Here is a 24,843-nt window from a genome sequence, read left to right as displayed (position 1 = left end):
AACTACCCCCTCTGTTTTTTAAAGACGAGTTTGCAGGCTAGCCTTGTTTTAACGGCTGCCCTTGTTCATCATCTGATGCTGACAGAGGTCTGTTTGACCTACGGAATGGTCTTAGATCCATGGGAACGCAGGTGGGCATTCGGGAAGCCCTTTCACAAGACACGTAGATTTGAGCTGAGCTCTCCATGGCTTTGGGATCACTACCAGCTTCCCCTGCCTGGAATATGTACGTTGTGGGCAGAACAGTGGCTGCAGAATCCCTCGCGGGACCATCAAGGCATGCACGTGTCCTGCCTGCATTCAGAGTAAATGCCATGCACCGGGCTTGCTTGTGATGGGGACCTTTCCCCCGAGGTCCCCTGGGGCAGTGGGTCCTTGTGAGCCCCCTCCTCTCCGTCTGGGGATGCTTTTGTTGCCCATGGTTCTCCCCATCCTTCTTTAGAAGGATCAAATCGTGGCAACAGAGCGCTGGCCGTCACACAGCAGCATCTCTGGGACGAGCTGTGGGCCGTTCACTGACTGCAGCCCTTCATCTCCCCACCGTGCTGGGGTGACACCAGCAAACCTCTGTGGAGGCTGCCTCCACGGCTCCCCGGCCACACACCCGGTGCACGGTATTTCATCGGGCCCGATGATCTCAGAGGTCTTTTCCAACCTCAACAACCCTACACATAGGAGGCACGAGGGCACGGATTCGCTGCTTGGGAAGGCCCCACCGACAGCGCCTCGTGGGTCGGGTGAAGGAGAGAAAGCACAGCGAGGAGACGCGGATGGCTGAGGTGAGAAGGAAGGAGCTGCTTGAGGCACGGACTGGGGGGACGAGGGGAGAGCTGGGGGTGACGGCGGGGCCGAGCTGCTGCGAGCCGGGGCCGTTGACGTCCGAGAGGCCGACCACAGAACCCGGCCTGGAGCACCGCACCGCGGCGCTGCTCTTTCCCATCCGGCCCAGGCCGAGGCCGCTTTAAGGCGCGGGCGGGGCGCGGCCCCCGGCCCACCTCTGAACCCGGAGATTGACGGGCGGCCGCCGGGAGGGCGGTGCGGCCCGCGGGGGCCGGCCTTCCCGCCGCCGCCGCCAATGGGGCCGGGGGGGCGGAGAGCCGCCGCTGCCCCTTCCTCCCTCCTTCTCCTCCTCCTCCTCCCCCCCCCCCCACCTCCGTCCCTCCTCCTCGGGCTCCTCCGTGCCACTTTGAGGAGTCCGGAGCCGAACAAAAGCAGGAGGCGAGGGCCGGGGAAGGGGGGCGGGGGGGGAGCGCCGCGTGCAGGCCCGGCCGGAGGGGAGGCCCCGCTGCCGGGCGCGGAGCCGAGCGCGGAGGGTGGGGGAAAGTTTGGAGCCCACCCCCGCCGCGCTCCCGCCGAGCTCCGGCCCCGCGGCGCGGCGCTGCCATCGCGGGGGCCGCCCCGCTCCGCTCCGCCCCGCGGCGGCCGCTGCCCGCCGGCCCTGCCCGCCCCCCGCCGCCGCCTCCCGGGCCGCGCCGCGCTGCCCTGCTTTCGGAGTCGCCGCCGTTTCCCCTCCCTTCCCCGGAACCCCCCCTCCCTCCTCCCTCCCTCCCTCTTTCCATCCCTCCTCCTCCTCCTCCTCCTCCTCCAGCAACCAAAGGGATTTTTTTCCCCTTTCTTTTCTCTCTCTCTCTCTCTTTTTTTTTTTTTTCCCTTTCCCCCCCCCCCTCTATCCGTGTGTGTGTGTGTGTGTGTGTGCGTTTTTTCCCTCCTCCTCCTCCTTTTCCTCTCCACCGCCGAGCTGGAAGCCAGCGTGAAGGATAAATAATAAAAAAAAAAAAAAAAAAAAAAAAAAAAGCGAAGAGGAGGAAGAGGCTGCGGGGAGGAGGAGGGGGGGGAGAAGGAAAGAAGAAGAAGAAAGCGAGCAAGAAAAGAAAGCGCGGAGCCAGGCGGGCAGCCCAGCCGCCGCGGCCGGCAGCCAGCAGGGAGGCGGCGGAGCGGGAGCCGGCGGCCGGAGATGGACGAGCAGCCGCGGCTGATGCACACGCACAGCGGGGTGGGGATGCCGGGCCACCCGGGCCTGTCCCAGCACATGCAGGATGGACCAGGCGGGGCGGAGGGGGAGGCAGGCAGGAAGCAGGACATCGGAGACATCTTACAGCAGATCATGACCATCACGGACCAGAGTTTGGACGAGGCGCAGGCCAGGTGAGCGGGGGGCGGGCGCGGGGAAGTTTACCGGGGGGGCGGTGAGGGAGGGGGGGGGGGGGGTGAGAGCAGCCCGGCTCGCAGCCCTTTGTGCGGCTTTGTTGTGCGGCGGGAGGGCGGCTTCTCCCGTCCCCTCGGCTCGGGGGGCTGCTTCCCATCCTTGTTTCCGTCGGGGTTGGGGGTCAGGAAAGGTTTTTTTCCTCCTTTTCTTGTAACTTTGGGGCAGTTTCCCGCAGCCCGCTCGCTCCCGCAGCGCGGTGCCGCTGCCCGGCGGGGCCCAGCGGCGGCTCGGCGAGGCCGTGCTGCTCTGCCGGCACGGTGTGCGCACCGCCTGCCTTTCTGCCTTCAGTTTTCTTCCCATCTCCTTACCTTCCCCCCCCCCCCCCCCCCCCCCCCCCCCCCATCGTAAATCCCAGGGCACTCTAAAAAAGAGGGAAAGCAAAGGCTGTAGGGTATGCGGACCCATCTACCCTCCCGTGTGCAGCTTCCGAGGCGCGAGCAAAAGTTGGGGAGAGGAGAAAATACTGCCCAACTAAAGGCACGGTTTGAGGGGTGCATAATGGTGGTTAAAGAGCTGGTCGGTGTTGTTGGGGTGCGCTCAGAGCTCGCCCTGTGTGGGGCTGTGGGGTGCAGTGCCACTCCATCCCCTGCTGCTGGGAGAAGGCACGGAACCATAGGCACAACTTTAGGGTAGCTGGCATGGGGAGCACAGCCCTCACCCCACTGCTGGCAGTGGTGTTCCTGGGGGCAGGAGGACGTGGCACACTTTCTCCCCAGCCATAGGGCAGAGAGAGCTCTCTCCTCCTGGAAGTTGTGGGAATTAGGAGCGTTTAGGGTGCTTCATCAAACCAGTCCGACTCAGCGACCCAGAGCAGAGCAGCTCTAGAAGGCGGCAAGGTTTTGCCTCGCTGGGCTATTCCTGCACCATCCTCATAGGACTTTTTTGTCTTTCAGAGCTGCCAAACACACGTTATTTCGCAGAGATCTCTGGCTTTGCATTTCCTGCACCCATCCAGCTATCGTAGGGGTGTTTTGCTGCTTTTTTTCTTCTTGTTGCTTCCCTTCTCAAGTTTGGTGCTCGGCCTCTCCCCCAGTGTGGTTTGCAGGGGGGCCCCTCCGGTGCCCATACGTGCTTTGGGCACCCCAATGCCCGCGCCCATCTGATCGGGGCACAGCGCGGCTCCGCGAGGTTATCCACCTTTGGGAGGCTTCATCGGCCGCATAAATCTCTCCCAACATGTTGTGGGTGGTGGGGGAAGTGGTGTGAATGTTTGCCAGATGTTCACATCGGCTTCGCGTGTTGTTTCGGTTGGTAAACAGAAATCCCGTAACCGGCGCCTGCCAGGAGCAGCCCTTCGTACAACGCAGCCCTCGGCCGAGCCGTCTCACGGCTGCAGGAGGAACCCGCAGCCATCCCACGTTGCTGCTTTGCAGGCACCCGGCGGGCTGTGAAAGCTGGCCGTAAAACCACCCCCAAAAACTCTCCGTCCCCCCCAAACCCACAGGGCGGAGGAGGGCGGCCAGCCCCGCAGCGCCGACCTCGAGCAGGGAGCGTTGAGAGCAGTGCCAGCCCAGCAGCGTCAGGCTGCGTTTTGTCAATATTTCCTGCCCTGATGGCAAGGAATTCAACCCTACCACCTGCAGAGAAGCTGGGTGCGTGCAAGGAGTGCAGCACGAGCACGGGGAGCCGGGGTTATTTCTCTATCTGCGTGTGTTGGTGCTCCGAGTCGGGCGCTGAAATCGCCCGGGTTGACAGCTCTCAGCAGAGGATGTTTCAGCACTGGGGGCAGCCGGGGGGGCTTTTTTCCCCTCTGCTTTGCAGGATGAGGATGAAACACACGGCTGGCTTTAGTTTGGAGGTGGGAGATGGAAGGAGCCCACTGCTGCGCTGCATGTGTGTGAATGAGAGTTCAACCAAGCCTGGCTTCTGAGCCGCCTGGCTTCTGAGCCTCCTAGCTTGGGGACCAGCTTGCCTTGAGAGCAGCTCAGCAGCAAATGCTGTATTCAGAGCCGTTCTAAATTGGCCTCATTTCTTCCCTTTGCACTGGGGAAGGTGGCTGCTGGCTGGCCGCCCCGGTGCCGCATCCCTAAGGTCCTAGCAGGGCCCTACCCCAAACATCCCCCATACCCCTGGGGTGCACCGATGGGCCGCTGTGAATGCAGGAAAGTTGTGGCCGTATGACATCCTAACCTCACCCCTTTTTTTCCTTCTCCTCCTTTTTCTCTGCAGGAAACACGCTTTAAACTGCCACAGGATGAAGCCGGCTCTTTTTAATGTCTTGTGTGAAATCAAAGAGAAAACAGGTAGGGAAGCCACGCCGTTGGTTCCGCGTTGTTTTTCTTTCTGCTCTTTGAAGGTGTTATTCCGCAAAGTTTGTGACCCCCCTCCTGCCCCGATCCGTGTGTGGGAGTGTTTAAGTGGGGAGAAACAACTCCCTGGTATGCAGTGCTGCTGGCGCTGGGCTCGAGTGATGTGGTTTGTGTCTGCCGGGGAGAACAGCGTGGTTTGGTTCCTATTGTGGAGCTGCTGCTTATTTATTGTTTTCTGGGGGGAGAGGAGGGAAAAATGGAAAACGGTGCAGTTTCTCTCTTGCTCTGGGTTTTTTTTTTCCCCCCTTAAAGCGTGGCATTGCTTTAAAAAAATAACTGACTGCAGAGTGTTGTGTGGGGGGATGAAATAGTGCAGCTTTGCTGCTATTGATGCTAAGGTAAACCTGAAGATTTCTTGCTTTCATTTTTTAATAATTTTTAAGGAAGGGTTAAAATGCTGATGTCTGCCAATCAGCCATCCTAGCCCGTGTAAGAGCAAGTTGTCAGCTGCCTTCAGTGAGAGCAATATATTAGATTGTTAGTTACTTTAGGGTACTGTTGTTTTATGACATGGGGTGTTCTCAGGCTTCTAAAGAAGCTAATGACATGAGAGCCTTGGCTCTGCCGTTTCCCACTTTCCAGACCTCCTACCATGTACTAACACACTTATAACACATCCCAGGGGGGCATTTAAATTTTAAAAGCAACAATTAAAAAATAGCAGTCATCAATCAAGGGTGATCTTAAACAACAGATGCTCGGGGAAGGACATTTAGCAACATGCACCACTTATTTATTTATTTGCGGGAATCCCTTTATTTTTTTTTCTTTCTTTTTTTTTTTTTCCTTTTCCCTTTTTTCTTAAGGTTGAGAGGAGGGGTGGGGGGTGGAAAAAGGGAATAGCAGGAACACAGCGTGGAGGGCTGACCTGTGCTGATGCCTCTCAGGGCCAACCGGAGGTGCTCAGCGGGCTCTCAGCTGCCTGCTTTCAGCACACGGCGAAGTATTCGGCTCCCACCCCCCTCCCCTTTTACAACGAGGACTGTAACAGTCAATAATTCATATCTAAACCATATAAGCAAGGGCATGACATGAATGAAAGTGACAATAAATATGATTGCGCGCCCGGTTGATATACATTGATAGTTACACATAAAAGGGGAACAGCTTTCGGAAACCTGAGTCTGGGTCTTACTTTCTTTTTTTTTTTTTCTTAAATATATATGAAACCTCCCAGCGTGAGCAGCTGATTGAAAATACAATTACTTGACTCTTGCAATATATATGAAATGACTAAAGGGCCTATTGTTAAACGTTGTTTGTGCAGCTTGTAGCCCAGACAAAGCACCTACGATGGCATTCGGCTCCAAGCCCTCACCGAGCAGCCCTTCGTTCGGTAGTTTGCACAATAACACGCGATGGGTTCTGCAGGGGAACCTCTGCAGGGTGGATGGTGCGTGTGAAGTGGTGGAGACTGCGTGCGAATGCATTTTTATGGCTGCTTTGTAGGATTTTTTTCGCTGTGTGCCCACCCTCCGAAAAAGGAGCCGTCGGGTTCCTCTCCTTCTGCTCCTTTTATTTTGCTCTAAGCAAAGAAAATGTTTGCTGACGTGTGTGTGGTGCTGCATGTGTGGCACTGCTTGGCAGGCTGACCAGCTCTGGTGCCAGGGCACTCATAAAGTTACGGGGTGGGGATTGCCACGGGGACCGGGCGCGTTCCTTCCCTTTAGCAGAGCGAAACCCAGGGAGGTGGTGAGCAGAGCCGTGCTGTTGGGGATGGCTGACGTTCAGGTGCGGGTTGGGGCCGTCTTACATTCCTAAAACTGTGTTTGCTGCTGTTGTGCTTGGCTTACGTGGATGCACCGCTGCTGCACGGCAGCCTCTGAGGAGGTTGAATGGAGGTGGCTCTTGGAGCACAGTTTACCTCCCCTCGGATATGGCGAATTTTGTTTTGCAAACTAAAGAAACCTCCTCCCCTTTCCCCCGTCTGCATCCCCAAAAGTCACACTTTGTCAGTGAGCAAACGGCCAGATGGTATTTTTCTTTCATTATTGCTCGGCGGGCCCGGCGGTGGCAGGAGGCTTGCCTGCTTTTCCTGGGGCCGAGGGCTCTGCCTTCTCCCCTTGGTTGCAGGGGTCTGTGTGTGTGTGTGTGTGTGTGTGTGTGCAGGCAGTGCCGTGTAAGCTGAGCCGACCTCACCCTCCACTCTTCCCCTTTGGGTGCCCTTTCTGTGTCGTGGGAGCTGCTGCTGGAGATGCAGTCGGTGGGCACTGAGGGCTTTTTGGCAGCCCCCGTGCGCAGCTCCCCCCGGCGCTGTGCTGTGCGGTAGCATTCGCTCAGTTGCCCGCTGCCTGATTTAAGTGACTCCAGAGCCTCACGGAGACTTTACCACCATCTCTCGCAGCGTTATGGATAATATTTCATAGTGCTAACGTTGCCTGAGCAAACCCAAAGTGTCTATAAAGTTTGCAGGAAAAGAGGTTGTGTTTGCTGGCCGAAGAGCTCCCTTCCGCGCTCAGCCCCTTCGATCACGTTCAAGCACTTATAATCACGTTCTAATTTCTTTCCTAAAGCTCAGCAGTTGGAAACCGTTGGTTGTGTTTTAACTGCAGGCTTTTCTCCTTTGGGTGGTGTTGGTTTAGAAGTGGTAAAAGTTGAGAGCGTCGGTCCGGCTGGAAGCACGCAGGGGAAGAATCACCGCTTGGATCTCGGCGCGAGTTGCCGGCGCTCATTTGGTGTGCGTTCACTTGCAGTTGGCTGCTTTGTTACGAGCTGGAGGGGCAGGACTGCCTTCAAATGGCTGGCTGACTTTTTGGAATAATAATTATGGAAATGGGAGGCATTGTGGTTCGGAATACAATCGATTCCTCCGGCCGTAGGGTTGAAATCGGAAATTGCGTTGCGGATCTATAGAAAGTTTGAAGGCAGGGATAGGGGCTCTGACTCTGCGTCCTCTCTCCCCCCCCCCTCCCCTCCCCTGTGCTTTTTCCCCCCTTTCCTTTAAGCCGTTCTCCGCATGAGCAGAATAGCTAAGCAGAAGAAGCAGGCAAGGCGTGCAGACGTGGGGTCCTTGGATGGCAAACTGGAAAATATCTGCTGTCAAAATGCAGCGGCGTCTCTCGGCTGCGAGGCTCCGGCGCCCATCTCACTGCTGGGCACCGGCGGAGGCGAGCGCAGGATATAGGGCTGCTTAATCTCATTCCTCCTCCTTAAGAGCTTCTCCTATCGTTTCACTTTCCCTGCTCTTTTGGGGGAGGTGAGGGCGTAGGGTGCGTGGTACTTCTGTCAGGGCCCTGCTTGGCTTTCCGCAGCCCTTCTGCTGCCCGGGGATTAGAGTTGAGCAGAAAAGCGTGCGTGGAGCCGATGGATGGAATTTACTAAGTGGAATATTTATAGACAGCACTGATTAGCCGTGCGATTGTTGTCGAATAATGGGTTTGTTTCTTTAATTTTAGAACATAATAGCTATATAAGGTGCCTCTCAGCCACCTTTCCCCGTGCATTATCTTCACCAAACTTAACTCAAATCAGATCTTTGGAGGAGGCAGGATTTTTTTTTTCCCCCCTTCTTTTTCTTCCTTAACACCCCTTTGTTCTCTCCAGCTCTGTGTTCAATTAACACCCCCATCACAGAACTGTAGTCTTTTTTTTTTTTAATGTCTGTTACTGTATTTCACTTCTGACACCTCTCTTATTATCCTTGCCTGCCGTTTCTCTTTAATCTAGCAATTACGTTATGGGGTTTCTTTCTCTTCCTGCCCCCGAAACCCCTCCAGCGGAGGCACGGGATGAGGGGCAGCGTGCTGTGCATGGGGCTGGTGCTCCCTGGGGCCTGAGGGTCCCTATGGAGGGAGAGCAGAATGTTTTGTCCCCCTCCCTTCGGCCCTGCTGAAAGCAAGGCCTGTGTGTGCGGGGAAACCTCCGCAGCTCTGGGTAAATTGCTTCCAGAAACCCACTGCCTTGAAGGGAAGGGAGGGAAGGGAACGTGCAAGGGCTGAAAGATAGGGATGATCTGGAAGGGTTGATAGATATGGGTGCTGGTACGGAAGGGAAATGGTGTCTGGGAGATGCTGGCTTGAGGGGGTCGGGCTGCGTGGCTGCGAGGGGAGCAGGCACACTGTGGGGCCAGCTGTGGGGATGGAACCCAGTCACCTTAATGGGAAGGCTCCAGTACAGCCCAGTGACTCACAGGGCAACAGCAGGCTGCATCTGTGGGGTGGGATCTGTGAAGCAGTGAGTCCTTTCTCTGAGCTTTCCTCCTCAAACGAGGTGTTGTCCATCAGGGCCTGTCGAGGACGGGTAGCGTCGCAGCAGCGTGCTTGTAGCAAGATTGCTCTTTCTTCCTTTTAATTTCGTATTTTCTCCCTCTCCCCTGGTAGCATGTGGCTGGAGCTCTTTGAACGGAGCAGGCTTAATTAGTTTAATCAAAATTGGCCTCCTGCAATTCACCAGGGCAGGAGGTGGAAGCGGGGGCTGCCAGCAGGCTCCTCGCCCCCTCCCCTCAGGCAGCGCACCGAGGCCGTGGCTGGGCCTTATTGCTCCGTGCTCTTCGGGGAGAGAATTCCCCAAACGTGAGGCCTTTGTTCCGAGATTGGGTTTTATTTGGGGTGCCTGGTGTCAAATCAACTCCCCCGTGGTTGCAGGCCTGTGGGGTTGGCTGCTGAGCCCCCCGCCCCAGCTGCTCGCAGGCAAGGGGCTGAGCCCCCTGTACCACACATCCCCTAAACCGGGGACAGGAGGCAAATGCTGGAGGAACACCCACATAAACCACATATAACAGCTAATGGTGGTGTCCTCTTAAGGATGTCTCAGGGGGTCTTCACCATCCCATGGGTTTCTGTCCACCCCCCTATGAGTGCGCAGCAAAATGCTGTGGTTACATCCAGTCAGGGGAAAGAGGGTCCGTTATAGGGCTGCGTAGCTCCGAACGAGAAACTCAGAAGATCTTTCAGGCCTAAATTTCTCCAGGGAAAACAGCTCTAGTTTCCCTTATTTGAGAGCTGCGAAGGGATTTCCCCCTCTGAGCGCTGACTGTCTGCAAGCAGAGCTGTTCTAAACGGTCTCAAATGTTGGATTTACTCCTGTTAGCAGGCTCGTGGTCTGCGTGCTGGCCCTGGCTTTGAGGGCAGCAGCTGTAAACAAAATGCAGACAAACTCTTGAGACAATTTCATCATGGGTTTTTTTTTTCCCACCCTTTTTTTTTTTTCTCCTTTCCCCCTCGTCACAAGGAAATTACTGCATGCAGCAGTTCTTTAGGGGAGCAGGGTGGTGGTTTAAATGTAAATGGTTTTGTTTGCAGTGAGATGCACTCGGCTGTGCTGCTATTCGTGCTTCTGCTGAATCAGAGCTGGGGATTTTGGCAGGGAGAACAGAGAAATACGGGATTCCTCCTTTGTGGCTGGTGTAGCACCTCATTTCCCAGCTCTTCCTTTAATCCAGGAGCTGCTGTGCTCTCTGTTGTTGAAGCTCTGCAGAGGATTTTGTGATCTTTTCAGAAGCTGCATTAAGCACTTCCCTGTCTTTTTCCCTTCCTGTGCTTGGAGTTGGGGTGCTTAGGGATGCAGGGAGCCTGTGCTGTTGGCTCTGTGCACTGGAGGGGCTGTTTGCAATACATGCAGCTGGTGCAAAATAAAGCTCTCCAGGCAGCAGCAGGAGCAGGGGTGAGTTTGTGTCCAGATAAATGATATCTATCTATATTTTTTTCCTAGCTCTTTGATTTTTTTTTTTTCCTTGCTGCCTTGTATTCCTAGGGCAGTTTTCTTAGGCAGTGAGTTTCTTTATTCTGTGCCTGGTTTGGGGGTTCATGTGGGGGAAGCAGCGTGTTCCTGGAGGGCTCCCCACTCCTGTGCTGAATGTTTTGCTTCTGGGTGCCAGAAGGAACACTCCCTTGCACAGCTAGGATGTATGCTTTCCTGCCTGTACGGCACCTAACACAAGGGAACTCGGTCCTGATTCGGCCTTTTGAAGGAGGTAATGTGATTTACAGCAGTGGATCTGGTTAATAATCTATAGCAGCTTCTGTATACTCAGGGGCTGCTTTTATTCCCAGCCAGGTGTTTGCAGGCTGGATCAATACATCCCTGTTTGCATGGGGGCAGTCCATAATCTAATAAACCTGGGCCCTTCCCCACCTCAGCCTGTGCACCTTGGCTTTCCCTGAACATCCACGCAGAAACTGTCCAGTTTGGTTCCACTGGCAAGTGCTCAGGAGGGTGGCAGAGCTGTTTGGGAACGTTATCAGGCCTCCTGACTGCCAGTCTGGAGTAGCACGTGATGCCTAAGTGCTGCCAGGTTGCATTACGTGCCAATATAACAACCTCTGCCCAAGCACCCAGCTCGATGGTTTGAAGGGCTGGGCAGTCAGCTTCTGCATACGGTCTGTCTCAGGGGCACTGCATCCCCCAGCAATTGGCTTAAATAACACAAGGTGATGGGCACTACGGGTATAAATTGCAGAAAGCCGTGGCCTGGGGAGGCTGTGGGCTGCATGCATTATGGCATGAAGCTATCAGGCCACCAGCAGGGCCAGTAAGACCTTCACGTGCTGCAGCACTCGGGGTGGGGAGCTGCTGGGGCATTGCTTGGGCTGGAATTGGGATGGGAAGAAAAAGGCACTGGAGAATTGTATCTCTTGGCCTCGTTCACGAGCCCTGCCCTTGTGTGTTTTGTTTTTTTTCTTTAAGTCAGAACAATGTGAGCCTGAGACACGCAGTCCTGCAGCCATGTGTGAGCTGTGGGAGGGGGTGTGCTGGGTGGGGAGTGCCCTGCTGCAGGACTGGGGGCCGTTCTCTGGTTCAGGAACAAGCCTGCACATCTTCTGCCTGATGTAAAACATAGCAGGTTGGCCCTGAATGCCATCTTCAGCTTTTTGGGCTTTCAGAGGGTTTAGCTAACTCTTCTAGGGTCATCCCAAAATGGGCTCTAGGAAGGGGTCCTGCAGCTTAGGGTGCTTTTCTTGTCTCAGCAGTGTTTTGAAATCAGGGTCTCCTCCCTGTAGAGTCACCTTTTCTCTGCTCGCCTTCTGTTGGTGGTTGCTAATCTCCCTTCCTCAGCCCTTAATAGCTTTCTTCAGGCCTGGCGAGCAGAGCTGGGGAATGGAGGGAGGAATCCAGGCGATGGCTTGGCTGGGAAAACCTCTGCATACAGATTGTGCTTTACCAGCTGCTTCCCCCAGAGCCGGCAGCGCTGTGCTGGGGAATGGCCTTGCCTGTCTCTGCTCTGTGCACGCTGAGGAGCATTTTGGGGGGCTGATGGGAGCAGATCACAGCGATCCCCTCCGACGCCTTGAGAGAGCAGCGCGTTGTCACTGTCCTCGCCCTGCCCAGCGTGTTCAGTTTGCAGGGCCTTTTATTTATAGAAGCCTTACCCGAAATAGCTTTTTGCCTTGCCCTGAGCCCGAAGGGCTGTTTCCCACCCTCTTAAAAATACACGGATCAATTGAAACCCCTCAGATCAGCCAGTGCTGCGAGGAGTCGCAACAAGCCGAAATAACTTTGCCATTTTACTTCAGTCTTAACAGAAAAGCAAACAGAGCTGCAAGTGGACCCGGCCTGACTTTGCTGCGGACAGCTGGACTTGATTCTCATCTGAGTCCAGACTGAGAAACTCAGTGCCTTGCTTCTCTCCCATTGCACGGCGTTTTGTAACTACACATTTGGCCTAGCCTGGCTGCCCTGCCTCTCCTCGTTACCAGAAGAGGAAAATCAAGTTTCTCTCCTGGTTGGATAACATTTTCAAATTCCAGAGTGATGTCGATTAGCAGAATTAACAGTGGCAGGTTAAGCAGCAGAAACACCGTTCCAGTTGCTAAGTGTGCACTGCTCCTTGCTGCTCCTTTCCTAACTCCAGCAGTCCCAATCCCATGCACGTTTCTGCAGTGCGGGTTTCTTCCTTTCTAATTCAGTGCAACTCTTTCCGTTGACGCTCCGTGTGCACAGGGCTGAAGCCAAAACGAAAGTGAATCCGCTTATAACTCTCTTAAAGGCGCCTTTCTGGGTTCAGCATTAACGTTTCAAAAGCCAAGCTGCTTGTGGGTGTGTGTCTGCTTGTTTACACAGCTCCTCCTTTTCCCATGCGTGGTGATTTTCAGGTGAAATGTTAGGAATGATACAATACCTGGCGCCTGCTGGTTGCACCTCCGGATGGATTGGTCTCCACGTTCAGGCTTTGAATTCAGCTTTTAGCTTGAGCAGGCTCTATCCTTAAGAAGGCTGCGAATGTATTGACTCGGTCCTGAGTGTTTTTTAAACTTGTGATTTGTATGGGGTGCATTGGAGATCTCTAAGCTCAGTCCACGGGTTAAGGGAGATGAGTTGGAAGCTGTTAGAGTCATTGATTCTGAGCTGGTAGCTTGGGATGCAACCTATCCTGGTGGGTTGGTGCTTTCTGCTTAGCAGGGCATTTGCTCCTGCATGACCAGACTGTCCACTAAGGACTGAGGGGCCCTCATGTCCCTGCTCCCAGTGCAGGGAGCAGGTGGCAGGAATGGTGTTGTTGGAGGATGTACGTGCCCTAAGAAGTCCTGGCTGTTGGAGCTGGTCAGCAGGTGTGACGTACCGATCGGTATCGGCCATGGGGAGTTGCAACAGACTTTGCTAATGGAGAAAAATCCGAGGAGCGGTTCCGTGATTTACGCTTTCAGCAGTGCGAAATGAAGCAGTGTGAAGCGCTTTGCTCAGCAATCTCTTAGCTTTTCCCTTTGTACCTCACATAGAATTTCCCAAAGAGGCTGCTCCTTAACTTCATCACACTGGTTCAGGTGCCCTGTTTGGAGGCACAGAGCCTTCTGCATGCACCCAGAGAAGCAAAGCATCTCCTTTTATCCCTGGGCTTGTTGCCTGGGGCGAGCAGCACTGGATCCTGCAAAGCCCCACCGCAGCCCTGTCCCTTAGTGACCACAAGGTCACGTAGCACAATAACACATTTCAATGCATATATATTTTGCTCTCCCTCGGATAGTTAAACGTGGTTCTTCTGGTCCGGGCGCTGCTGGTGGAAGTGTCCCAGGAAGGATTATCAGGAGGAGTGCCTGGGCTGGGGCTGCTCCTCTCCCAAAGGTCCCTGGCTGCTATTTGCACATCTTGAGGTCTGACTGTGGCTGGCATTTCCCTGCTTGGCTGGAATTTACTTTCCTTCCGGCGAGGGCATTCGGTAACATTTGCGCACCTGGGCCGCTTAAGCTTTGGAGGGGTTGGGGGAATATGGCAGAGAAGGTCACAGGGCAGGAGTGATCTTTTGTCTGTGCCGTTCTTTATTGGCAGCAGGCAGCGGTGGGAGCAGCTGTTAGGCACTGTGTCCTCCTCCCAGCAGAAGGAGGGAAACCGCATTATGGAGCGTGATGGTGCCCGTGCTGCCATCTGGGCCCTGCTGGGTTGGATGCTGGGTGGATCATTGTTGGCCCCGGCTGCAGAGCTCCGAGCCTGCTTGGTTTCTTTCCTTTTGTCGCGGTGATGGATCAGTTGGGTAAGCAGGTCTGGGTTGCAGGTGTTTTGTTTATTTTCTTTTATTTTATTTTCCTATTGTGGAAGACTTGTGTTTCCATTTGGATAGGGGTGAGGTGTGCTGCTGGAAGGGAGCAGAGTGAAGCCTGGGGTGACAGAAGGGGGACAGGGTTGACGTGTGCTACTGTGGTGGAGGTTTAGGAAGACCACCTTGGGGCAAATAGAGATTCTTTCCCTCAAAAAGCCACGTATAATGTGAAACGAGAGAAAATACAGAGAGGGATGGAGGTAGAGGAAGTCCCTGATCTTTGAATGAATCTGAGGCTGTTACTACAGCAGAAAGGTGGCAAAGTCCATGCTGATGGCAGGACGGGCCATCTAATCCCTTTTCTGCAGTGTTTGATTAGGCCTTGGAAACATTCCCCGGTGATGGGAGCGTGCCCAGCTTGCTGAGGTGTTCTATGGGCAAATAGCAAGCAGGCTGCATGCAGACAGCAAGCGCTGTAGCATGCGGTGCTTCGTGCCTTGGTGGCCCCAGTTAGAACTGCTTGGCTTTGGGATCTGGTGCTTGCAGAAGGAGTGTTGCAGAGCCCTAGTTTAGGAGGGGAGATGGAGGTACAGAACTGGACTGAGTTGAATCCTAGAACTGCTTGAGTTGGAAGGGACCCTTTGAGGTCTTCTAGCCCAACTCCCCTGTGATGAGTGGGGACATCACGGCTGCTGCAAGATCCCTCCTGCTCGTTGGTGTGGTTTGGCTACAGCATGCTTTAGGCCTGCGTGGAGCTCGCTGGGTCCTGAATATCAAGGCACATGGCTGTAGGCAAGGGCGGAGGACAGACCTGCCTTATTATACGTAGGCTGTGATTGAGAAAGGAACTGCACAATTAGGAGAGGTCCCTGCGGTTTGTGTTTGAAAGGAGCTCTATTAGAATAATTTTTGAGCTCCCTGTTTAATCAGGAGGCTGTCTGCTGATTAAAATGGAAACTGCTCGCTCAGGTCCTGAGCCTTGCTGGTGTGTGTGGCAGGGCCCCCATCGCTCCAAGTCCCCTCGTGCTGATCCCTTCTGGTTTCCCTTCGGTCGTATTTGCTTCTCCCATCAGGGCTGTGGACCTGGGCCGAGGCAGTGAGGCCCTGTGGTGTGTGTGACGTTGCTTCCCGCTGCCCATGGGCTCCTGGCAGGTGGGCAGAGCACCTAACAGCTCCTTGTCAGCGCTCTGGCAGGTCACCGTGATGGTCTCATCTGTCAGGACCTGTGCAAGGGTCCCTTTGGCCCAAGGCTGGGGTAGCTGAAGCCCTGGCAGTGCTGCTGGGAGGGGGCTCTCGCTGGTGGAGGTTTTAGGCCTTACTGCAGCAAGCAGTGGAGCAGGCTCCTCCAAACCACGCCATGTTTTCTCTGTGGAGCCAGCTTGTCCTGGCACATTCTGCTGTGTAATTTAGAGGCAGCCCCTGGGGACTGGCAGTGCTCGGAGCAGAGTTTCTCTGTCAGAGGTCCCAGGCAGTGCCTATGTGTGCTCCTGGGGGACGTGGAGGAGGCTGGCGGCAGAGGGAGGACCCCATGTTCCCAGCTTCTGTGAATAAGTTGTCTCTTTGCCTGATTCCTCTGCAGAAATGAGTTTGTTTCCCATTCCTCTCTTTTCTCTCTGGTCTTTGCATGCAGTGGGCGGATCTGTGGGAGGGCTGGAACTGCATGCAGCTTTGCATAGATGAACTCGAGCCTTGGTCCTTTCCGCCTCCACGAGTCCCAGCTCTGCTTTCCCTATCCTGCCTGATACTGAGCAGTCATCTCCCCGAGCAGACAGGCCAGGCTGGAGCTGGAGTCAGTGCTTCCTTGGTCAGCTCTGCAGCTCTCCGCGTCCTGCACTGGATGTGCTGGGCATTGCATGAGGAGTAAAACTTCTGTCTTGATCAGGACTGTGTGTTCTGCATGCTGTGCCCTTCGTTAGGGGAAACCACTCCTTCTGTGGCTTTGCTGCTTTGGGCTGTTTTGGTTGTGTACCACATAGAGCTGGCTGATACAGGGTTGTTTGACTGCTGACAGGGAGTAGAGAGAAAAGGGATGCATGGTAACCTATCACCAACTGGCTTGCCTTTGCTTGGAGGAGCAGCGTAAAGCAAAGGAGCTGTGTGTGCCTGGCGGTGACTTTGCCACGGTTGGTCCCTGAGATCAGGGAGGGTTTGTGGCAGCAGGACTAGCAGTTACAGGCCTTTTGTCCCCCGGCCTTTTGCCTCAATAGCCACTCTGGGAGCGCTCAGTTCCCCTGGTTTGTATGGGGGGACAGAAGGGGGGGACAGGGAGCACTCGCATGCCTTTGGCCTTCTGGCCCTCAGTGCATCCCAAAGCCCTTCCTCTGTGTTTCCAACGAGGTTTGCACGTAAGTCAGCTCTTACTGCTGCCAGCAAGCTTCCTTTTAACTGTGCCATGGTGGGGCTTTTTTTTAAATCTTTTTTTTTTTTTTAATTTTTATTAGGAAATTCCCATTGGGTTGCTTTTAAAAAGCGAGCCCTTGTGGCTGGCCCCTGGCCCGCCGCTAACAGATTTGTTTGAGAAAAGGCTGCGTTGGCATCCTGCTTTATTGAACATGCCTCCTGGGAAGGCGGCTTGAATATCCTTCTGTCTCCTCGGAGCAGGGAGCTCTCAGGACTGCCCGCCGCCATGGGGATGGGGAATGCTCCGCACTCCTCTCCCTTCCCCTCCCACCCCTTCCCCTTGTTCAAGGCTCTTTTTTTTTTGGTGGAGAGAGAGAGAGAGCTCTGCATGGTGCGTCCCACTCCATGCGGCTTTTCTCTTTCCCCACGGAGTTCATCCAAAGTTCGTATCCAGACATGAACAAAGTGGCTCAGACCTTTTCCTGACTCCTCACCCTTTGTCCTCATCACTTAGTGACAGACAGGAATCAAATGCCACAGACAGGCTGACGGGACCGGGCTCTGTGAAAGTCCTCGGTGGGGAGGAGGAGAGGTCCTGGGTGGGTGTGGGCTCGTCTTTATTTGGAAGAGGGGGAGATTGGGAGATTTAAAGAGCAGAGCTGCTTTTCCGTTGAAGAGCAGCGGTATTTTTTTGGCAGAAGCTGGATGTAGTGACAATAGAGGTGGGGGAGAAGGACCGGATAAAGTTAGCCTAGGCTTTTAGCTCTGGGTGTGCCTCTGGTTGCAGGCAGGGGAAGGAAGGGGCTAAGGGCCACTATGGATCCGAGATAAGGGTGCCTTGGAGGCAAGAATGGAGGTCGCTCTGCAGATGAGGCTGTCCTTGGGAAAGGGGCACAGCTCGGCTCTTGGCTTTGCCATGTCTGCTGGGCCAGCTGTTGGCTTACGCTTCTCACTGCAAACTCCGTATCATAGTCGTTAAGGTTGGAAAAGACCACTAGGATCATTTAGTCCAACCATCAACCCATCACTCGTGCCCGCTAAAGCGTGTCCTTCAAGCTTGCTCCTTTCTGCCTGCTGCTGGAAGATGCTGAAGGATAGCACTTACCTAACTCATCCAGCTGTCAGATGCTTCAGATGAATCCCGCTGATCCCTCTTTCAGGTGTCTTCCCCACCATTCACCTCCTTTCATCTTTCTTTATGTGAAAAAGAAGAACTTGGCAGGAACGTCTGGAAGTTGCAGCTGAGGAAAGAGTGGCAGCGCCTCACGGCGGGGGTTTTTGTGGGTGCTTTCGTGGAAGCTGGATTGGCAGTGGCACCGAGTTTGGCAGGGTTGGAGGTACAGATCTCACAAGCCTGCAGGCAGGTGAGGTTTCTGCGGGAAGACATAATGATCCTTTGCTGGGAGCTGCTGTGTGAGAGGTGCTGTGGTTCTTCAGAGCCTGCTTCGGTCATCTCATGCCTTGCTTCAGTCTGGATGGCACGAGCCTGCCTGCTTTCCTAAGGGGTTTTGGGCACAGGGCTCATGTCCTCTGCTGAGGGTATGGAGCCTGTCCCCAGCACACACACACACACACACACACACGTATGCCCAGATACAGACAGGTGGAGGACCAAATCACACACGTTTAAGTCTGCACTGCTGAGATGACAGTTCCCGCTGCCGTTTGCCAAGGGCTACACGGTGACTTTATTTTGTAATTTATTTTTTTGCACACGTGGTGATTTCTGGAAACGTCCTGATGCTATGTATATCATGGAGTTTTCTGGCACAGACAAGGGGCTGCAGCCTCCTGTGCTGTCACACCCCCAGGAGCAAGGTACGAGGCAGATTCGGGGCTTGGCATGCTCTGGGCTCGCCCTGTTGGCAGGGAGGCACGAATATCCCTCCCTTATGCAGACAGACTCCGTACCTGGCTGTTGGAAGCCCTGCCATGAGCTAGGCAGGGAGGGGTCCTGCATGCTTCCTCCCAGCACCGTGAGTGTGCTGCTGTCTGCCTGGCCCTCTCTGGGGTCACCTCGGTGGCAGCAGGAAGGGGCTGGGGATGTGCAGGCATTGCACTGTTTTGTTCCCTGGTCTTGCAGAGCTCGCCTGGCCCCCAGCCAGCTGCTCTGACTCACAGGGCTCTTCTTGTGAGACTCCTACACCCTCCATTACCCGATCCGAGCGCTTCCTAGCGTGTCAGCTCTTGCTGTTGTACCATCACTGAGCAGTGGCCATGAAGGGAGCTGTGCATTTGCACGCTGCGTACCCACTGCAGGCAGGTGCTGCTAAAAGGGACTGAGGCGTGGGTCTCTGCTGTCCTGCTGAAAAAGCCCTTTGCAAAGCATCCTCCTGCTTTATAGGGCCTGGCTTTCCTGACCCCACCAATGGCAGCAGCACCCGTGTCCTTAGGGGCGTTTGCCCTGCATGTGAGGCAGAATAAAGATCTCTGTGGATGTTACGAGGAGCAAACTTGGAGGCTTTATCTCTTTTCCATCTCTTATCTCTGTGCTGTGATGTTAGCAGCAATGCTGGGTGCTGTAGGTGGTTCCGGGGTGTCCTCTAGCCTTTCCCTCATGGCTGTGGGACTGCTCCATTTGTTTCTAAGTGCAACAGGTAGCACCTGGAGTGGGACTGTAGCGGTGGGAAGGATCTAAAGGCTCCTCCAGCGCTCCCCAGTCTCTGGTTAACTCAGCATGTGAACAGGAGGTGACAAGAGCAGCATCAAAACTCTGCGTGCTGATGCTGCAAGCCCTGAAGTCCCTGTTGAGCAAAGGTGGGTGTGAGATGCTTGGAAATCCCCTGTGTTGCAAACTGGAGTCTCCTGGAGTTCCCAGCTTGCCATTGTGCTATGATTTTTCTGCAGACTTTGTCCTCACCCCCGCAGGGAAGCAGCTAGAGGGTGTTCCCTCCAGATCTCATAGCCCAGCGTGATGCTTGGCTTGGCAACAAGTGCTCTTGCATCAGGCTGGGCTGTGCCCAGCACCTTCCTACCACGCTGGGTGTGGGCAATGTCCCATCTTTCTCCCAGGAGAAAGGTGTAGGGCTGGTGGCTCTCCTGGCTGGTGCCAGCAGAGAGAGGAGCCCTGTCTGCCACCAGCTGAGAGCGTCGGAGGACTCACTGGGTGAATAACTGTTGTCTTTCTCCATGGCAAGGAGTTTGTGGTCGGCTTGATGTGTGCTTGCCTCCCTCTCCTTTGGGCTGAACAGCATCTCTGTGGGGCTGAGAGCACTGCAAACAGACACTGCGCTGCTGAGGCTCCAAGTTCAGCTATGTGCTGCCTCATGCAGTCTGGGTGGACTTGCAGTTACCCCAGGAGGGTTCTTGATGGCCTGGAAGAGCCCAGTTTGGATCCACAGCCTGGCTGTGGGCTGGGTGGGAGCTGGCTGGTGCAGGGATGGGCAGCAGAGGAGCAGCATCTCCCCTTGTGCAGAAGCGTTAAGCTAAGAGCATGGTATGGTGGCTGAGGTTTGTTTCCTCTAGCCTGGGCTCTGCGTTTGTGAGGCTTTTCTGCATAGTCTGTTTGAGAGGTAGGATGTCCTCCAAAAAAACTCTTTTCGGTGACTTAAGCACTTTTTCAACAGAGCTGGTGTCCGAGGGCTCTTAAAACCACTTCTTTGTGCTTGCAGGCTGCCCCTTAGCAGGAGTCCATGCGTGCAGTTCCCTCGTAATCAGAAGGGGTTTGGGGGTGCTGTGCCACCTGCCTCCTGCTGTCCCTATTCCCATCGAGCACAGTAGGATGTGTGCTCCTCGGCTGGCCCTTTCCTTGGGGATGCAGCCAAGTCAGCCTGGAGCTGAGGTCTCTTTCTGTCTCTCCCAGCCCCTGCTTGCCTCCTCCATGTCTGTGTCTTCCCGAGCCAGCCGGCTGCTGCCGCCAGAACCCCCGGAGCTGAGCGTTTGGGTCCCGGCCCCCTCCCTGCCTCTGCCCCAACATTTATCAGCAGCCTCCCTTCCCTCCGAGGCGCTGAATTCTTTCTCTGTGGCGTCATCCTCCGGCCAGAAGCCGCCCGTCCCTGCTCTCCCTTCCTCCCGAACGAGCCCAGAACTGCTGGGCAAACATTTCGCCTGTTGTTATTACAGTATTCCCATCTGCATACTTAGTCATAAACCCCTTTTAATTCCAGCCTTTTCTGGGGCGGGGTTAAGAGTTCAAACCCATCATTTTTCTTTTGGGGCTGGAGGCTTACAAAAGCTGCCTGCAGCGAGATTGTTCTGGAGGACGGGCCCGAGAGCGAGCTTAGGGGGAGGGAGAGGCACTGGGAGGGGACGGGGTGCTGGGGTTATGGACCCCCCCAGGAGGGCTTTGGCAGCACTTTGTTGGCAGTTAGGCTGAGGGGCCAGCCTCGGTGTGTACGCGTGTGGGGTGATGGCATGGGGTGCTTTGTGCTATCCCCCCCCCCAATTGTTCATGGGAGGCAGACGGGGCTGGCCCCTGCTTGGGGAGGTGTGGAGTCTTGCTGCTGATGGGGCTTTTTGGGGTTACAAACAATGGAAGCGTTCCCAAACGTGTGCAGCCCCTACAGGAGAGCCCCTCCAGGCACACTGATGCTGCAGTGTTGAAAACGTTGCTGCTGGGCTCCTTTTGGCCCAGCTCAGTGTGTTCTTCCTTCAGGCTGCTGCTGGCAGCTCCAGCACTGGCTGCCTGCTTTGTGATTCCTTTGCTCCCCTCCCATGCCATGCAGGCATTCCCAGGACCAGATCAGCCCAGGTGACTCCTTAATTCTTGCTGCCTTGGTTGTGAGCCTACCTGGGTTTAGCAGGTGGCTGCTGTAACTCTTCCCTCCTCCTCATAGGGCCTGGCTGCTTTCAGCTCCCTCTGTCAGAGGTTCCTGGACGTTAGCGCTTCCTACCACCTTGATGCAATCCTGCTGAGGGGTCTCCCTGCCTTCCTGTGAGCTGCCTGCACTCACCAGGTGGTTCACACGGGATGAGCGTGTTACTACATCCCACCTCAGCCCTGTTGCTTTCTTTGGGCTCACAGCCTTGCGAGCTGGAGGTGGAGGCATGGCTGGGGCTGAGCATGGGGTGTCCCTCTTGTGCCTCTCCCCATCCTTTCCACTCCAGCCTTGGGAAGCATTGCTGTCTTCCTCATTCCTTTAAGCGAGAGGAATTCATTTGTTTTTATTTTTATTCCCACCCCCCCTCCCTCCAAATTAAAAGGTCTTGAGGAGGGAATGAAATACGAACGCCTATTTGGGTTGACAGAAATGTTGCGTGAATTTGTGCAGCTCAATTGCCCAACATCTTCGAGCAAAGAAGGCTCTCTGGGTTTGCTTTTGGGAAGCATAAAGAAGATGGAAACGTCTCATATTTACATTGGTGAAATTAAGCCTTTGCCTTTTTTTTATTAAAAGCGTTTCTCTGCAATTTGACTTCGGTTTCATCTTACGAGAACCTTAAGGGCAGCTGTAACCCTAGAGAGATGCTGCTTAGGATAGCAAGTCCTGCAACAACAGGTATTTGGGCAGCTGTTGGAGAAGCTGCTTTCGTGGGGCTTTCAGTTGGGTTTTATTTTGCTCAGGTTGGAGGGCTTTCCTCGTTTATTTGAAGGAGGGGTGGGAAAAACCCTTTTGTCAAAGGCATAACCTGCAGCCGGGTGATGAACGCTGCCGAGCTGTGCATTCAAAGGCAGGAAATGCCAAAGCCAAGTTTGCACGAACAACCTCCACTGTTCCTCCCTGTGCATATCCTGCCATTCCGCCTTTAATTGTATGATCATGCAGTATTACCCAATTTCGACTGCGTGATGGCTTATAATGTGTGGCTCATTCCCCTCTCTGCTTTTCTTACATGAGCCGAGTGAGGGTTTCGTGGCACTGTGGATGCTGAACAACCAAAGGGAAACAATCCAAACAAGCTGTGTGCTTCCAGACCATCGTGCAGGGCCATCCTTACAAGCAGTGTGTGTAGGTGCAGCGATCCTGCTAGCTGTGGGGCTGTCCCAGGCAGGATTAGTGCTTGGAATTTGCATCTCAATTAGCTTTGCTGCTTGATCCCCTGAATTACCCTGTGAGAGCTGCACTTCTGGGTGGAGAGGTGTTTCATTTTTTTTTAATTTCTTGCACGTTTGGTTGTTAAGCTGCTGTAAGAAGGAAGAGGACTCGTCACGTGGAAGAGTGGATGTTGGTGGGAGCTTCGCAAACAATCACTTTTACAGCTTTCAGTGTTTCAGTATTGGAGTGTGACCTAAAGAAACGCAGGGCCTGGGCAGCTGTGTCCCTGCTCTTGGAGCTTTCAGCCCCTGATGGAACTCCTCGTGGGGCACAGTGGGTCCTGCGTGGTGCAGCTCAAGCATAGTTGGGGTACAGGGGATACAGGGGCCATCCACCAGCATTGCTCTCCTTTTTCAGGGGGTGCCGCAATGCTGTATGCAGTACGTGGGGTTTTGGATGCAGAGGGGGGAAACGCTGTCCTGAGGCCACCGGCGCTTTGCTGGGCTGGATGGTTGGAGCAGCCCAAGAGGAGGCTTTGCAGGAGGGGCCCAGCAGGGTGCACGCAGTGTTTATTAGACCTGTTCTGCAGGAAGCTTCCATCTCCAAAGGGCCGTGCACGGGGCGAGGGAGCCGGAGAGGTGCCGGTTTGGTTTCTGGGCACTCTGCGTTGCTGAGCGATGCCGGTCAGGTCGCCCAGCTTCCTGCTGCGCTGCAGGGCCGGCTGTGGCTGCACATCTCATGGCTGCTCGATCGATTACAGCAGCTCGGGTCATTGCAGAGAGAGAAGGGAGCCTGCCTGCTGCGCTCTGCCCGCCGCCCTGCGTCACACAGCGGGGCTCTGCCTGGCCTGCTGCAGGACGTTGTGCTGCGGAGCGTCAACGTTCCTCTTCCCATCTATATCCTTTATTATTCTTTTTTTCTTAGCTTGTGTGATTTGTCCCCCGCTCACCTGCGCCGTTTGCCTTTCAGCCACCCCGTGCACTAATGGCAGCTCACAAACCCACGCGCCAGTAAATCTTGGGAGAGGTCACCCCTGCCTCTCCTGGCCCCCTGCGTCACATTCCAGCCCCACGATGGGGACGTGCGTTCCCAGCTCCTGCCTGCCCCGTGCCCCACCAGCATGTCCTCATCGCCGCTTCTTTACACTCTCTCCCTCTCTTCTTAACGTGTTGCCTGCGTAATTGTTGGCTGTTTGTCCGCTAATGATTATAAATTAGCGGCCGAGTGTATAAAAAGTTAATGAAGTTCTGTTAGTGGAACCATTACGAGTTCCCAGGCTGGCACGTACAGGTCGGCTGAGCCGGTAAGAAAAGCCAGACACTGCGTCCAGCGTTGCAGGAGATCAGGTTTCAGCTTGCTCACTCTTTCCTGCTGTGGGCCCTTCTTACATTTTTGTGTTATTTTCTTTCTGGATGGAGCCAAAGTTAAGCGCTTTGGGAATGCCTAAAGGTGCCCGGAGGTGGCAGGTGATGTTTGCTCTGCTACTGAAGGAAAAACCACCCGAATGCCTTTGTGTCCCCTGTTCGTTGCGCAGTCGTTTCCTCTCCTTGGGTCCCTCTGTTCTGCTCTGTGCCAGCTTTTCTTCTGCACATGAGCTTCTCGAGCTGGAACCAAACATCTCTGAGCCCTTCAGCTCCTGTTGCTTTGCCCTTAGAGCATCACGAGGTGGCTGCTTCCATCTCAGCGCTTGTGGACGTGCTGCAGGAAGGCTGGGCGCAGAGCACAACTAGAGCTCCTGCAGGTTAAAGCTGTCTGCTCGAATCCTCCCGCCTCCTTATTTTCTCCCATTTTTATATCACTCTGAACTTGGCAGGACTCTAACTGTGCAGCCTGACGTTTCTCCAGGTGGAGGCAGATTTGGTGCAGCGCTTGCTGAAATGAGCTGAGCGGCTCAGAAAAAACGAGGTGGAGAAGAAGGCGGCGTCCTGCTTGCGGTGCAGGTGGGATTTTGGAGGTGCCCCTGAGGCTCTGGCACCCTTCCTCTCAGGAGGAGCTATGGGAATGTGGCAGTGGGATTGTTGGGAAAATTCACTTGAACTCTGCATGGTTAGTCTGTTTAGCAGGTCTCTGAGAGCCTGTGCTATGTTTTGGCAGCTAAGCCCCTAAAAGAGCCTGTCGGGGTGCTGGGGTCTGTGCTTTGGCTGCTCCTCGGCAGGGTCCCTCCCTGGTCCCAAAGTTTGGGCTGTTGCTTTGGGCGTTCTCCCCTCCAGGACCAGCTCGCCTCTTCACTGTCCCTGTTCTGTGATGCCCTGCTGCAGCCCAGCTGGGAAAACCATGTACCAGCAGACAGGACAAGATCTGCAGGGCCAGGGAGACCGTGGGACCCCACAGCAGGCGCTGAAGCAGTGGCTGAGAGCCTCGGAGAAGGTGCCATCTTTTTTATTTTTCCCCCGGACTCAGGCTTTTCCCAGATGGGATTATTTGCGCTCTCGTGGCGCCCTTCCCATCTTTAAGGGTGTTAACACTAGTCTCCTGGCCCCGTGCCACGCTGAACGATCACTTTCGCCTTCCCTTATTTCCCCCTGCTGCTTTCACTCGGGGCCGGCGCGGGGCTTTGTTCTGTGGGGTTGCTGCCTGTGCTTTTGAAGGCTGGGGGCCTGCATCCCTGCAGAAAGCACCCTGCTCCTCTGGGGAACACACTCGTAGGGTTGCTCAGAGATCGGT

General features: G+C 54.9%; 1 protein-coding gene across 4 annotated transcripts in view; it reads left to right on the top strand.

Annotated features, from left to right (window-relative positions):
- The first annotated feature begins 1,827 nt into the window (after positions 1-1,827).
- The window catches only part of PBX1 (PBX homeobox 1), a 108,187-nt gene continuing 85,171 nt past the window's right edge, over positions 1,828-24,843 (top strand). For 3 of the 4 annotated variants that reach the window (XM_040704491.2, NM_204746.3, XM_040704490.2), the window contains exons 1-2: positions 1,828-2,145; positions 4,376-4,449. In XM_040704491.2, coding sequence (XP_040560425.1) covers positions 1,955-2,145; positions 4,376-4,449 — 265 coding nt within the window. In that variant the 5' untranslated portion in view covers positions 1,828-1,954. Of the gene's footprint in view, positions 2,146-3,299; positions 3,799-4,375; positions 4,450-24,843 lie in introns of those variants that run through there. The other variant, XM_046944251.1, reaches the window with a different exon arrangement.

Source organism: Gallus gallus, chromosome 8 (genome assembly GCF_016699485.2).
Source record: "Gallus gallus isolate bGalGal1 chromosome 8, bGalGal1.mat.broiler.GRCg7b, whole genome shotgun sequence".
NCBI classification, from domain to species: domain Eukaryota; kingdom Metazoa; phylum Chordata; class Aves; order Galliformes; family Phasianidae; genus Gallus; species Gallus gallus.
Note: the sequence above shows the minus strand (reverse complement) of the source record. Positions and strands in the feature narration are given on the sequence as shown.